The sequence below is a fragment of the Uranotaenia lowii genome, chromosome 1 (genome assembly GCF_029784155.1).
Source record: "Uranotaenia lowii strain MFRU-FL chromosome 1, ASM2978415v1, whole genome shotgun sequence".
Lineage (NCBI taxonomy): Eukaryota > Metazoa > Arthropoda > Insecta > Diptera > Culicidae > Uranotaenia > Uranotaenia lowii.
This window is the reverse complement of record NC_073691.1, coordinates 12,132,913-12,145,417: the sequence shown is the minus strand read 5'-3', so window position 1 is coordinate 12,145,417 and position 12,505 is coordinate 12,132,913. Positions and strand designations below refer to the sequence as shown.

Here is a 12,505-nt window from a genome sequence, read left to right as displayed (position 1 = left end):
GTAATTGATAAACAATGAGGTTATAAACCAGACTTGAAGAAATGTTTATCTTGACTTAAAATTAAATTCACCATTTGTTTACAAAAGGTTTGCTGATCGAGCTTTTATTCATAACTGTGTAAAATTTAACATTATTTTGAACCTTAATCTCTGTAGTCAACAGTAAAATATATGAAAAACTTTGATAAAATTAATTAGTCCAAAAAGCAAAGATCAATTTTCCTGTATCTTTGGACAACGTGCTGCTATTCAGAACATTAGAATTACAGCAAATAATAATTGTTTATGTGTTAAATCCGGATATCAAAGTTCCAAAATCTATTTTCTTGCAGTCTAATTTTTTACTTAGATACTTTTTTCAATATTAATTTAAGCCTACCACTTTTCTGATACCTGATAGATACTTTTTTAAATGTTAATTTGTTCGAATATTTTTTTTTAATTTGGTTCAAAATGAACATCTTTTGGTTAAAGATTTTCTCTTTCAGTTTGTTGAGGAAAACTTCGGTAATACTTCAATTTTTTTTTGAAAGAATAGAACTACTTATGTGAAATTTCATACAGGTGATAAAAAAATTTATAAGTGTAAATATTTTTCAAAACTGTCGATCATATAGAACTGACAAGATTTGTAAAAAATGACTGTTAACTGATCCAAGAAGATTTTAATGAGTGTTTTGTGAAACAACCCGTGTAAAATATTTTCGAATTTCCTGTATATGTATTATGTATATGTATATTCCTACGTATACGTTTCAATTCAATGATACCTCGCACGTACCGTAAACTAGGGGAACTTTGATCACTTTTTTCATACATTTTTGCATATTTTGAAAGGGGTTACTTTTTCGTAATACCTGAAAGCTTTAAAACCCTTACTGAGGTGAGGAGTATTAAACATCATCATTGATTGCAGTGAATTCAAACGACATTGGTGGTTATAATTAAATGTTTGTTACAAAACCGGATTTCGAGTTTTGGGGTAAGTTTGATCACTATGGTTTTTACGTATCTCAATATCTTCAAATTTATTGTTTTGATGCCATTTAGTAAAAAAGGCTCAAAACATTGATAACAGTAATTTTTGATTGGACTCAATTGAATATCTTAACGTTTTCTTTCAAAATCAAATATACTAAAAAGATGGACAATGTTGCTGCATACATTTAGGGGCAAAAATTATAATAATTTTTTAAAAAAATTTTGCCTCAAAAACAAATGAGATTTTACCTTGTTGTAATTCCCTAAGTCCTCGCACTGTTCCCATGTTCTTTTTTTCTTCAAACTTAACCATTTGATAGGGTTTTTAGCCATTTTTTCCATACCGGCCTTTTTATGGAAAATGACCGTTTTTTTCAATATCCAAAAATTATCTTCAAATGACCATAAAAATAACACTTAAACTTAACCTAAACCAAGAAAACAAGTTGAACTTTCACATCAAACAACCCATTTGCTCCTAGATGCTTAAATTTGATCTGGAGATATGTTTGTTTGTGACCCTTCAAAAAACCAGATATTTTAAGATTTTAAAATTCTATTTTAAGTAATATAAAAAATCTCCTTATAAAAACCAAATTTAGCTTATTTGCAACTTAATTTACAGGGTTTCAAACGTAGTAAACAATTTTCAGATATTTTAACTTTATACTTAGTTAATGATGATTATCTGCAAAAATTTCACGTTGATCAAAGTTACCCCGCTGATCAAAGTTCCCCCAGTTTACGGTACGTGAAAAGCCTATCCCACGTCATTTTGGTGAAGACTTGATGTTTGCTGCGCAGGAAATTCTAGACGGATGTAAAAACTATCGAGTAGCCTAACTCGTCTAAAATTTCACACGTATGGAGAGGTCCTATCGAATGAAATGTTCTGTAAAGACATAAAGAAACGGAAAAAAGAATCTAACCAAAACAAAAAGATGCAACAAAGAAAATAAACTCTCGAAACAAAAGATAGAAAAATATGAATTAAAAAGAACACTAAAAAGCTATTTTTCTATTGTTTTACATCTTAATTTTGATTACATTTGTTTATTTTGCAAGTTTTATACATGAATTGGATTGAGTTTTTATAAAACAACCCATTTTCTTGTTACTGCTAATAATTTTCATTATTTGGTGCTGAATTGAGATTTTCTGACACTATATAAATCATATTGGACAAGTCTCGGGGTAAATATGAACATAGTCCGGGGTAATTACGAACAGAGTTTGGGGTAATTATGAACATATTTTTTTAAGTAAAAAATCACCATACACTGCTTACTATGGATAAATGTAACGTATAACTACTGTTACTTTTCAAAAAATTTATACCAAGTTCGTAATCCGTGTTCATAATTACCCCCTAGAGAGTGGGGTAAATATGAACAGATGGGGTAATTATGAACAGACGTCCCAAGGACAAAGGTTGCGCCCAAAAAACAAAATTTGTTCTACAGAATGATTAAGAGCACGGAAACGTTCATTGATGCTAGCTTTTCAGAGTTTGTGATAAGAAATTAACATATGGTGGCTGTAAGTGTGCCAAATGAAATTTTGTTCATAATCACCCCACCTAGCCCTATCTGAATTCTGAACCTGAATATGAATTCAGGTTAAGAATTCAGATACAGCATAAATATTCGAAATTCAGATTAAGTTAAAAAATAAATTAAAATTTTCAAGGTTACCTTTTTCTGTCGTGTGATTCCAAATTTTAGCCCAGAAATCAATTTTCAGATTTGTAAAACACCCGTGAATGCATTTTCGTCTTGATCCCAGTAAAGCAATTAAATATGTATTGCAAAAACATGCTAATGCAAATTTTCATTACAATCCGATGCGCAATCAAGACCATATCTCAAAAACAATGAAAAAATAATATGAACGATCCCTTTTGCCTAGCCCTGACCCAAAATTTGAAACCTGAAAGCAATAGAGCGTCTGTCAAAACTCCTATGTAGAAATTTTCATCTCAATTCAATCACGTAAATATCACAAAAACATTAAACAGTTGATACGAGCGACCCTTTCCGCCGACAATAACTCGTCCCTTAAAATACCCGTGTGCAAACTTCCATCTCAATCCAATGTACACTACTGGAAATAAGTATAAAGACAAGCTGTATATAGGGAATTCTGTACTTTCCTGTGATTATTCAATTCAACACTTATCCACGGTAGATTCATAGAAGAATTCCATTTCTTGAAATACAATTGTTTCACAAGATTCATGCATCCTTAAATAAATATGCTCTAAAATTTTCGGGTTGGAAATAAGTATAAATACAAAGGCTATTTTATTAGAAAAACACGTTTTTGTTGATCTGATTTCCAAAAATAAAGGACTTTAATAATGTGCAGCATCGCCTTTCTTGGCAATGACTTCTTGCAATCGTCGTGGCATAGAAGTTATGAAGCTTTTCAAAACGTTCGGATCCAGATTAGACCATTCGTCCTGAATCGCCATTTTAATTTGTCCAGCCGTTTCATAACTTCCTCCATGCTTGAAAATGTTACGGGAGAGAAGCCCTCAAACGTTTTCGATCGGATTTAGATCCGAGCTTCAGGCTGGCCACTCCAAAAGAGGGATGTTATGAAGTTCCAAGAACTTTTTCGTAGCGCTGGACGCATGGTAGGCAGCATGTCTTGCTGGAAAATCATGTTTTCGCTCATAAAATTTTCCGAAAATGGAACAAGAACTTCTTCTAATAGCTAGCAATACATCTGTGAGTCCTTCCGTTAGAGATGAAACAAACAGGTGCCTTTCCAGCCATGCTTATGCCGGCCCAGATCATGACAGTTTCTCCACCAAAGTTTCGTTTTTCTCTCGTTGGCCTCTTCGGCCTCTTGTCGTACCAGCGGCTGCTAAAGCCAAATGGCCCGTCTAAGTTGAACTTCTTCTCGTCACTAAAAACCACGTTTGACTACTCTTGGTCCCAAAATTGGTACTTTTCGGCAAAAGCAAAACGGGATTTTTTGTGACAAGGAAGAAGTCTTGGTCGTTTTGATGAAGGAAACATTAGGATCGACTTTGAGAAATTGCCAAATCCGACGCCCAGATACTGTCATCTCCGCCTTGATTTCCTCATAAGACAGTTTTTGGTGGACCACCAGTCGTTTTATTTCTTTCTTACACCTCGGCGTCAGGAAAGATGGACGTCCACATCGCTTCCTTGTGGCAATTTTTCGCCTAGCCGCAGATAGTTATGCACCACATCCTTACTCCTACCAATCCTGATGCCTATTTCACACAAGGTTAACCCTAGTTCTCGAAGAGTATCTACTCGTCCCTTGTCATAATCGCTCAAAGGGTTATTTTTGGCATTTTCCTGTAAATATCAAATAATATGTGAAAACCTTCACCAATGATTTTTTTTTCTTTGTCACTATCAATTCACTTCGTATTGAGCAAAACTTTTCACTTTCAGCATAAAAATATCCTCCGCGAGAGAAATTGAACAGAAGCAAACAGCTGTCTTTATACTTATTTCCAAGCTCAAAACGGAAATATTCATACTCTGACACGCAACATGCATTCTAACCCACTCTGACTCACAGATAATATTCTACTCACCACTACATTAACATTGACTAACATATGATTGCAGTTGTTTACACTGTAAACGTAAGAGCAGTAAAAGCTATGTTGTCTTTATACTTATTTCCATTAGTGTATTTTAGCGTTAATATCACAAAAACAGTGAATAGTTTATATGGACGACCACTTTGGCCAACCCCTGACCTCGTATTTGATACGTGGGATCAATTGCTCGTCCCTCAAAATACTCATATTAATATTTTCATCACAATCCGATGGCTAATAACGCAAATATATGTAGCTCAAACAATATTGGTCTTGTATGGACGACCCCCTTTAAAAGAAGTCACCCAAAAATCTGAAAACATGTTTCATCAATCCTGGTCCTAACAAATAAACAGACAGAAATTGCTTTCAAATATATAGATAAAAATAAAATAATTTTACCGAGTCGAGTTCGGCGAAATCGGACACAGTTGTACCGGATAAGCTTTTTAATAACTGTTCGCCGACTGCAACTTGAAAGAACTGAAAACATTTTCCCTCTCGGGACTTATTTCGAATTCTATACGAACTTTAAAAGTTCAAAACAAGTGGTTCAGGAACATTTGTTCTTGTATGTACCTTTAGCAAATTGGAAGGTATCAGTGCAGCAATATTTTGAATGTCTTTTATCTAATAATCTAGCACGGCTCAGTGGTAGCATAATCAACTTTAAATTTGAAGGGCTGCGGTGCAAATATTCAAGTAAGTTTGCCTCAGAGTAAATGGAGGAATATTTTTATACAATTTGAGGCTAAATTCGCCAAGAAAGAGACAGCTTTAGAAATGAGTTAGGCAAAGGAAATAAAAGTTCTTGAAATTTGTATTTTTCATCGGTCATCCGGAAAACTGAATAGCTTTCTTTTCGGCTTGAATTTTGAGACTTGAATGTATCGATAAGAACCTAAATTTTCAGCTGTGTAACATGCTATATGCGTCCTTGAAATTGCCGAGTAAGCCTTCAATTCTAAAAAAAGAAGAGTTTTACTATGTACGCAAGGATTCACCCCATTTTCATTAAAGATAGGGCGGTTTTGCATACTTCAGATGGAGTTTTTGACAAATCTCCACTGTACAAAATTTTAAACCGTGTCGTTATGAAAACTTCGAAGAAATTTTTTTTTATTAAAGCTCTGCTTCTTTCTTTGCTTATAAAGAAGTCATGTTGTTCTCTGGTCATCCAATATGAAAAATAATAATAGAAATGTTATTTTTTGTAAACTTTTTGTCAAACAAAGCTTCCTTCTTCGGAGCAGTATATATTCTTTTTCATTAGACAAACATAATGTTCATCCATTTTCCCGACAAGCTACAACAATGTTGACCAACAGATGTGTCTAGTCGCATGTCGAGTTTAATTAGCGGAACAAATGGTTAAATATTTGATGAATCGTTTATCCGACGAAATGGTTTCTTTCAGCAGGATACGAATCGCTAAAACCAGGGATAATATGCCCCGATTCCCAGGCAGCATCAAACGTCCATCCCGAAATCGTATCTTTACTTTTTCGTTCAACAAAGAGTTCAAACCGAGCCGCCAAAAGAGCGCGCCACCGTGTTGGTTGTAAATATTTATGATCACTCGCAATCGCCCGGTCGGGATTCGTCGTTGGACCGAACTGCAACTGGGTGGTGCCAAACTGCCCATTTTTTCCCTTTTTCCTCATTCTCCGTTCGTTACTAACTGTTGTTGTTTTTGTTTCTGCTCCAAACCAATAAATAAGACATGTGCGGTAGCATTAACGTCGGGTCTCCCCCCGTTTGGTTTGTTTTATCGTCGCTACTCGATGATGGCCATCCGTCAAACGTCGTCATAAATTGATTTGCCACCAACCACCATCACCACATTCTCCCCATGAACTTTGTTGTCGTATATCACTCAGCACCATCACCGAGCGATGAATGGCAACTCTGTTTTGGTTCGGAAAACCATCGATGAATGAACCGAACCGGACCAAAATGTTTTATGGGTTGTCTGTCAGTTTTCGAATCATGGATTTCTCCCTTTCTTTATGAAGCTGCTTCAATTCCGGGGGTCGAAGTTGATCCGGATTCGATCCGGACAATAACGACAGACGAGTAATTGTAACCCTGGATCGTCGATTTTATAACCATCACTAAGCCCGAAGAGATGCCACTTCAATAGGAAGTTGTCCCGGCTTTCACGGTCATATAATTGGCGATCCTACCACCCATCCGTAAGGAAATCGTTTCGGATCCAAGTAAGCTGAGACTTAAGGTTTGTGTACAAATTTTGAAACAAAAGTTGTAATCTCCGTTTTGTTTCTGTTTCTGTTTTATTGTTTCGCTTTCGGGATTTCAATTTGTTGTAATTTTTTTTCATTTACATTTGAGCCTGACTGCGATTGTATGGATTTACGTTTCTTTCGGTTTTTTTTGAGTTTTGTTTACACGTCTGCACTACACCCCGTAGATGTAAACAAATTATCGTTCTATCGCCGTATAATTGGTTACATATACAGTTCGAGTTTTTCGTTACACTTTTTTTGCTTCTTCTATCGGTGTATTTGTTTGATAATTTTTTTTTATCAATTAGAAAAAGTTGTAAACAAACGCTTGCTGCAAAGCGTTTGATTTTCAAATGCGTTCTGTTTTCTCGAGAGCCTTCTGATATTATGACGGCTAAAAAATCTGCAATATAGTCCTATTTACAAAAAAAAACGACTAATGGAGTGTATTGCTTGAAAAATTAAAAGACAATTTCGTCGCACTAGGAATGTACGTGGTAAACTACTTCAAAACCGAACGAAGTTTTGGATTCTTTCCAAAGATATTTGACACCTGACGTTTGGCTTTTACATACTGCTCAATATGTTTCTTTTCTGCCTTGAAAGGGGTTCCAGTATACGATTTATGGTAAGTCTTAAGGGTTTGAGTTCGTGTTGCTTATTTCCGTTTAGATTCTGATTCGTTTGAAGTCCAACGTTTTACCGTTTCGTTGCGTGAGTTTGTTTTAAAGTTTTTTCTCAGTATATATGTGTGATTTTTATTCTTCTCTCTCATCCACCGAAATTCGTATTTAATGTCATCGAAATTTTAACCTATCACCTAAGAATATGCTTTGAGGATTACATCGAAATAACGCGTGAAAACTGGACACCGACGCCGTGCTTACTGACCGACGGCTTTCGGATCGAACTCGTACTGGGCGTAGGGAGGCCCGAGGGGATGGAACCGATGTTCGGACGATGGTTCGGAATCTTTTGGAGAGGCCCGGGAGCTCAGAGTGGTGTTGTGACTGGTGGCCACGTTTTTCTGGGACGATCGATTACGTTTCAACGCGAACCGCAGCTCCGATGCCATCTCCGAGCAGAGGGAAATCTATTTTCGGATAAGAAGAAAATAGAAGAAAATGTATTAGAAAAATTTCAGGGATACTTTTCACAAGAAATGCCTTTTATCGAAAAACTGAAAAGGTTTGTATTTTTGTACTTTCTTTTTGATGCCTTCGATAGAGAGATGGAAGCTATAAATGGCCAAGAAATGCTGGTAAAATTTGCTTAGTATTTCGGACTGGAGAGCATTTGAGAATCAGACCGAACAGAAGTTAATTATAAAGTTCAGTAAAGTTTGTCAGGTCAGTCAGGCCAGTCAGGTCAGTCAGGACAGTCAGGTCAGTCAGGTCAGTCAGGCCAGTCAGGTCAGTCAGGTCAGTCAGGCCAGTCAGGTCAGTCAGGTCAGTCAGGCCAGTCAGATCAGTCAGGTCTGTAAGATTATTCAGGTCAGTCAGGTCAGTCAGGTCAGTCAGGTCAGTCAGGTCAGTCAGGTCAGTCAGGTCAGTCAGGTCAGTCAGGTCAGTCAGGTCAGTCAGGTCAGTCAGGTCAGTCAGGTCAGTCAGGTCAGTCAGGTCAGTCAGGTCAGTCAGGTCAGTCAGGTCAGTCAGGTCAGTCAGGTCAGTCAGGTCAGTCAGGTCAGTCAGGTCAGTCAGGTCAGTCAGGTCAGTCAGGTCAGTCAGGTCAGTCAGGTCAGTCAGGTCAGTCAGGTCAGTCAGGTCAGTCAGGTCAGTCAGGTCAGTCAGGTCAGTAAGGTCAGTCAGGTCAGTCAGGTCAGTCAGGTCAGTCAGGTCAGTCAGGTCAGTCAGGTCAGTCAGGTCAGTCAGGTCAGTCAGGTCAGTCAGGTCAGTCAGGTCAGTCAGGTCAGTCAGGTCAGTCAGGTCAGTCAGGTCAGTCAGGTCAGTCAGGTCAGTCAGGTCAGTCAGGTCAGTCAGGTCAGTCAGGTCAGTCAGGTCAGTCAGGTCAGTCAGGTCAGTCAGGTCAGTCAGGTCAGTCAGGTCAGTCAGGTCAGTCAGGTCAGTCAGGTCAGTCAGGTCAGTCAGGTCACACAGGTCCCACAGGTCAGTCAGGTCATTCAGGTCAGTCAGGTCAGTGGTTTTTACTTTGCTCGCACAAAACTGATGAGAAAAAAAGGGTAGTCAGCACTGTTGAAAATCCGTTAGGTCCGTTCAGATTCAATAAACCAGTTAGTTGAAAGGCTTTGCAAATCTTTTTAATGCTACTTCAGAAGCCAGTTAACAGACCTACGTAAAGTACTTGAAGGTAAGTTTACAGGGCAGACAGGACCCATTAAAATAACAGTTCTGTTCATAAGATAGGTCAGAGGTCAGTTCGAAAAACTGTCAGGCAACGCTCGATGGCCAGTTGAATCCAAAGGTTTCCGATTGGAATAATTATCACTCCGAATAGTTTTCAAGGTATCATGATCTACTTCAGAGGCTAGTGTAGAGATATTCGAAGACCACTTCAAGGTCGATTTAGAGACAAATTGAGAGTGTAATTCAGAGACTAGTTCTGTGGCCAAGATATGTTGTTGTTAAACTAATAGTGAAGTGGTGGAAGTTGTCAGTTCGAAAATCATCAAATGGATCTAATGCCAGTTTAGGGTAAGTTTAACTTGCAATTCAGAGGATTCTAAAGGTCAGATATTAACGCGCCAGCACTAAGTCACCAGTTTCTACAAGCGTTGGTCAAAGGCTATTTCGGCCTCAGTCAGAAGTTAGCTTAGAAGCTATTCAAAAGTTCAGAGAACAGTCCTTCGAAAGAAGTTAGTCAGAGGTCATTTTAGATACTAGTCGAAGGCCAGTCAGAAATCTATTAAGAGGTAATTTTTCAATTTTGAGGCCTGTCATATAGACAAATCGAAGGCCAGCTAGGGGCAAGTACAAGGGTAAGTGAAGCCGACATTCAAAAGGATTGTAGTTCAAAGCAAATGTAATGCCAGTTGACTAAGCAAAAACAACCGTGTGGAGACAACTTCAGACCTCAATCAGTCAATCAGAAGCTAGTCAATGCAAAATACTAATTTCAAGATTTCCTTTTGGCTTAACTATATCCCCTAATCGTTTTCAAAGTATAATGATTTTTGATGTGTGATCAGAAGACTAATTGCTGGTTTATGAGGATCTGTTCAAACAAACATTGCATACTTAAAAATATTGTAAAAAAGGAGTGTCAACCAAGAAATTCTTGACAGATTCTTACGTATTAGAACGGGTCTGGAAAAGATTTTTAAATGCTTTCAGTTAAGGTATTGTACATGAGAGACATTATCAAATTGTTCAATTGTTAGCAAGGTGTCAATTTTCTTTGGCTATAATTGAGATTTTTAGAATAACATCTTTAACCTAGAAAACATTGAAAATATTTGACTGAAAAACACTTGGAAACTTACTTCCTAAGGAATAAAGAAATTCATCCATCCATCCGATGCCACGATGCATTTCCCCCGATGGCCGAATTTCCGATGACATTTCGGATTGGTTATGTTCGTTTTTTTGTTTTATTTTGAAATCATCCAGTTGTTTGGGTGTCAGTTTTGTTTGATGATTGTTGATATTATTTTTTGAAGTAGTAGATTGTTGTTGTTGTTGTTGAAGATGTTGTTGGTATGGTTGGACGTTGATTGAAGAAGAGAAGAAAAATCGCCACACAATACATTTTGGTTTGGTGTGTTTTACTACGAAACAGAAGGATTTGATTTGTTTTTTTTGTGTGTTTGGTTTTGTTTTGTATTGTTTGTTGTTTTCTAGGGTTGTGGTGAGTAGTGGTGAATTTTCGGGAGTTTTTGGTGTATTCGTGTGTCGGTTTTCGTTCGGGGTTCAGTTCGGGTTCTAGTAAAGCTGTTGTTTCTGTGTTGTGTTTTTTGGGGAGGGAAGAGTCGGAAAAGCTTAGAATGTAGTCGGAGCGTTTGACTTAAAAGTAAGTTTTTCTTTATCTTATATTAAGCTTAATGGAGGTGGTACACAAACTTCACAAATTGGCACAAAAGTTTTATGTTTAGTAGGAGTGTTTGGCTTTTTGATTCAGTCGGAACAGCAATAATACAACTTTTAATCTACTCTAGGAATTTATAAAGAGATTCTATCTTCACAGTGATTTATGTACAAAACTTTTACGCTAGTATACCTATTTCGCATTTGATTTGCTATCCTCATACCGAATTGTCTAAACTAAGCATGAAAACCTTAATTAGGGGGATGATGGAAAACTCAATTTCTCTTTCGTTCCCTTTTGATCAGTGTGAATTTACACAGTGAGTTTGAAGAATAAAAAATCCTGAAATTCTAAAATTGTGTGTCCTATTCGTTTTTGTATATATATTTTTTTGTTTGTTGATTAAGGTTGAAGTCCAAAGTTAAACCGATTCTTCCACGTTTTTTTCTATTGTTGGTCCTACAGGATTTTCGTTTTTTCCTCGCTCAACTCAACTAAGTGTTTTGTACAACCGGAAGGGCCCTATAGTGGGTGAAATCCTAAGTTTGTCGTATCTCACTCGAACCTACACTCTTTGGGATGTTTCTTTTGGTAGGGTTCCTGGATTTGTTACGTGTTTTTTAAATTTTTAAAATAAATAAAAGTAAGGGTCGAATTTTCGCAGAAGAGCGAAAAAAAAGAAATAAATTTGGTTTTTCAAATTTTTGTTACAGTCGAGAGAAAACGGGGAAACGAAAAGAGCAGAATGAGATGAATTTTTCGGTTTAAATTGATGTTCACCTTCAAAGGAATAACACAATGGAAGCTACTTTTAACTTACCCGTTCTTCGACGGCCACTTTCCGGGACTTCCACACAAACTCGCACACAGCTATTACGCAAGCCACGCCCATGCCGCCCATCAGCACCACGAACACGCCCCCTACATTGGCCAGGCCCAGCTCGTTGGCGGTGGAACTCGATTTGGAGGTCTCATCCTGGAAGGAGTGAATGGAAAATTAACGTGTTTATTTGAAAAGTTGATAAATACTATATTAAAAAACTGCAAAAAAATTGTCTATAATGTAACATTAAAAATGTGGTACAGTAAAGTTAGTAGTACAGTAGAAAGTACTTAAATTGATGAGAATTTGAGTTACAGGAATGAAAATAAAAATTCATTGTAGAAGTTCGAAATCACCCTCAATATATCGAGGAATACTAATCTTAAAAATTTGCCAAATTTATGTGAAGTTAAGTCACAAAAATGAACAAAATTTTAAATTTTAGGGAAAATCTAAAAACTCCCTGCTTAGAACTCTGTAAAAATTTCGAATAACCTCGATATCCAAAGGGTTAATGTTTGTTTGACAAAAATAATCCTATAAAAAAGGATTTTTTAAACTTGAAAATTAAGAAATGTTGCAGGGGAAAAATGTCGCAGTCATCGAAACGAACAGTCATGTAGCTGTTATGTCTTTGTTCCATTTTGCGAATTTCGTTCCAAAACAATGTTACTTGAAAAAAAGTCGAATGACATTTGGAAAGAATGTCACAACTTGCTTAAAGATCGGGACAGGTATGCATAAAAAAAATGTTATTACAGTCCGAGGAAAGTCGGCGATAGCTAGGATGACATTCTTTTCTGGAAATGTTACGGCGACATAGACATTTTTAATGTCACGAAACCTCAATCGTAACATTCAAGGGTTTGACTTGTAGGTGACGAA

At 36.9% G+C, this 12,505-nt stretch overlaps 1 protein-coding gene across 4 annotated transcripts in view; it reads right to left on the bottom strand.

Annotated features, from left to right (window-relative positions):
* Positions 1-6,807: 6,807 nt before the first annotated feature.
* Positions 6,808-12,505, bottom strand: part of LOC129740684 (glutamate receptor ionotropic, kainate 2-like) — a 107,345-nt gene continuing 101,647 nt past the window's right edge. Inside the window, exons 11-13 of one of the 4 annotated variants that reach the window (XR_008736333.1) lie at positions 11,618-11,773; positions 10,256-11,397; positions 7,768-7,909 (exon numbers count right to left, since the gene is read on the bottom strand). Coding sequence is in view for 1 of the 4 variants with exons in the window: in XM_055732446.1 (XP_055588421.1) it covers positions 7,700-7,909; positions 11,618-11,773 (366 nt within the window). In the remaining 3 variants the exon portion in view is untranslated. Of the gene's footprint in view, positions 7,910-10,255; positions 11,398-11,617; positions 11,774-12,505 lie in introns of all 4 variants that reach the window. The other 3 variants (XR_008736334.1, XR_008736335.1, XM_055732446.1) reach the window with 3 other exon arrangements.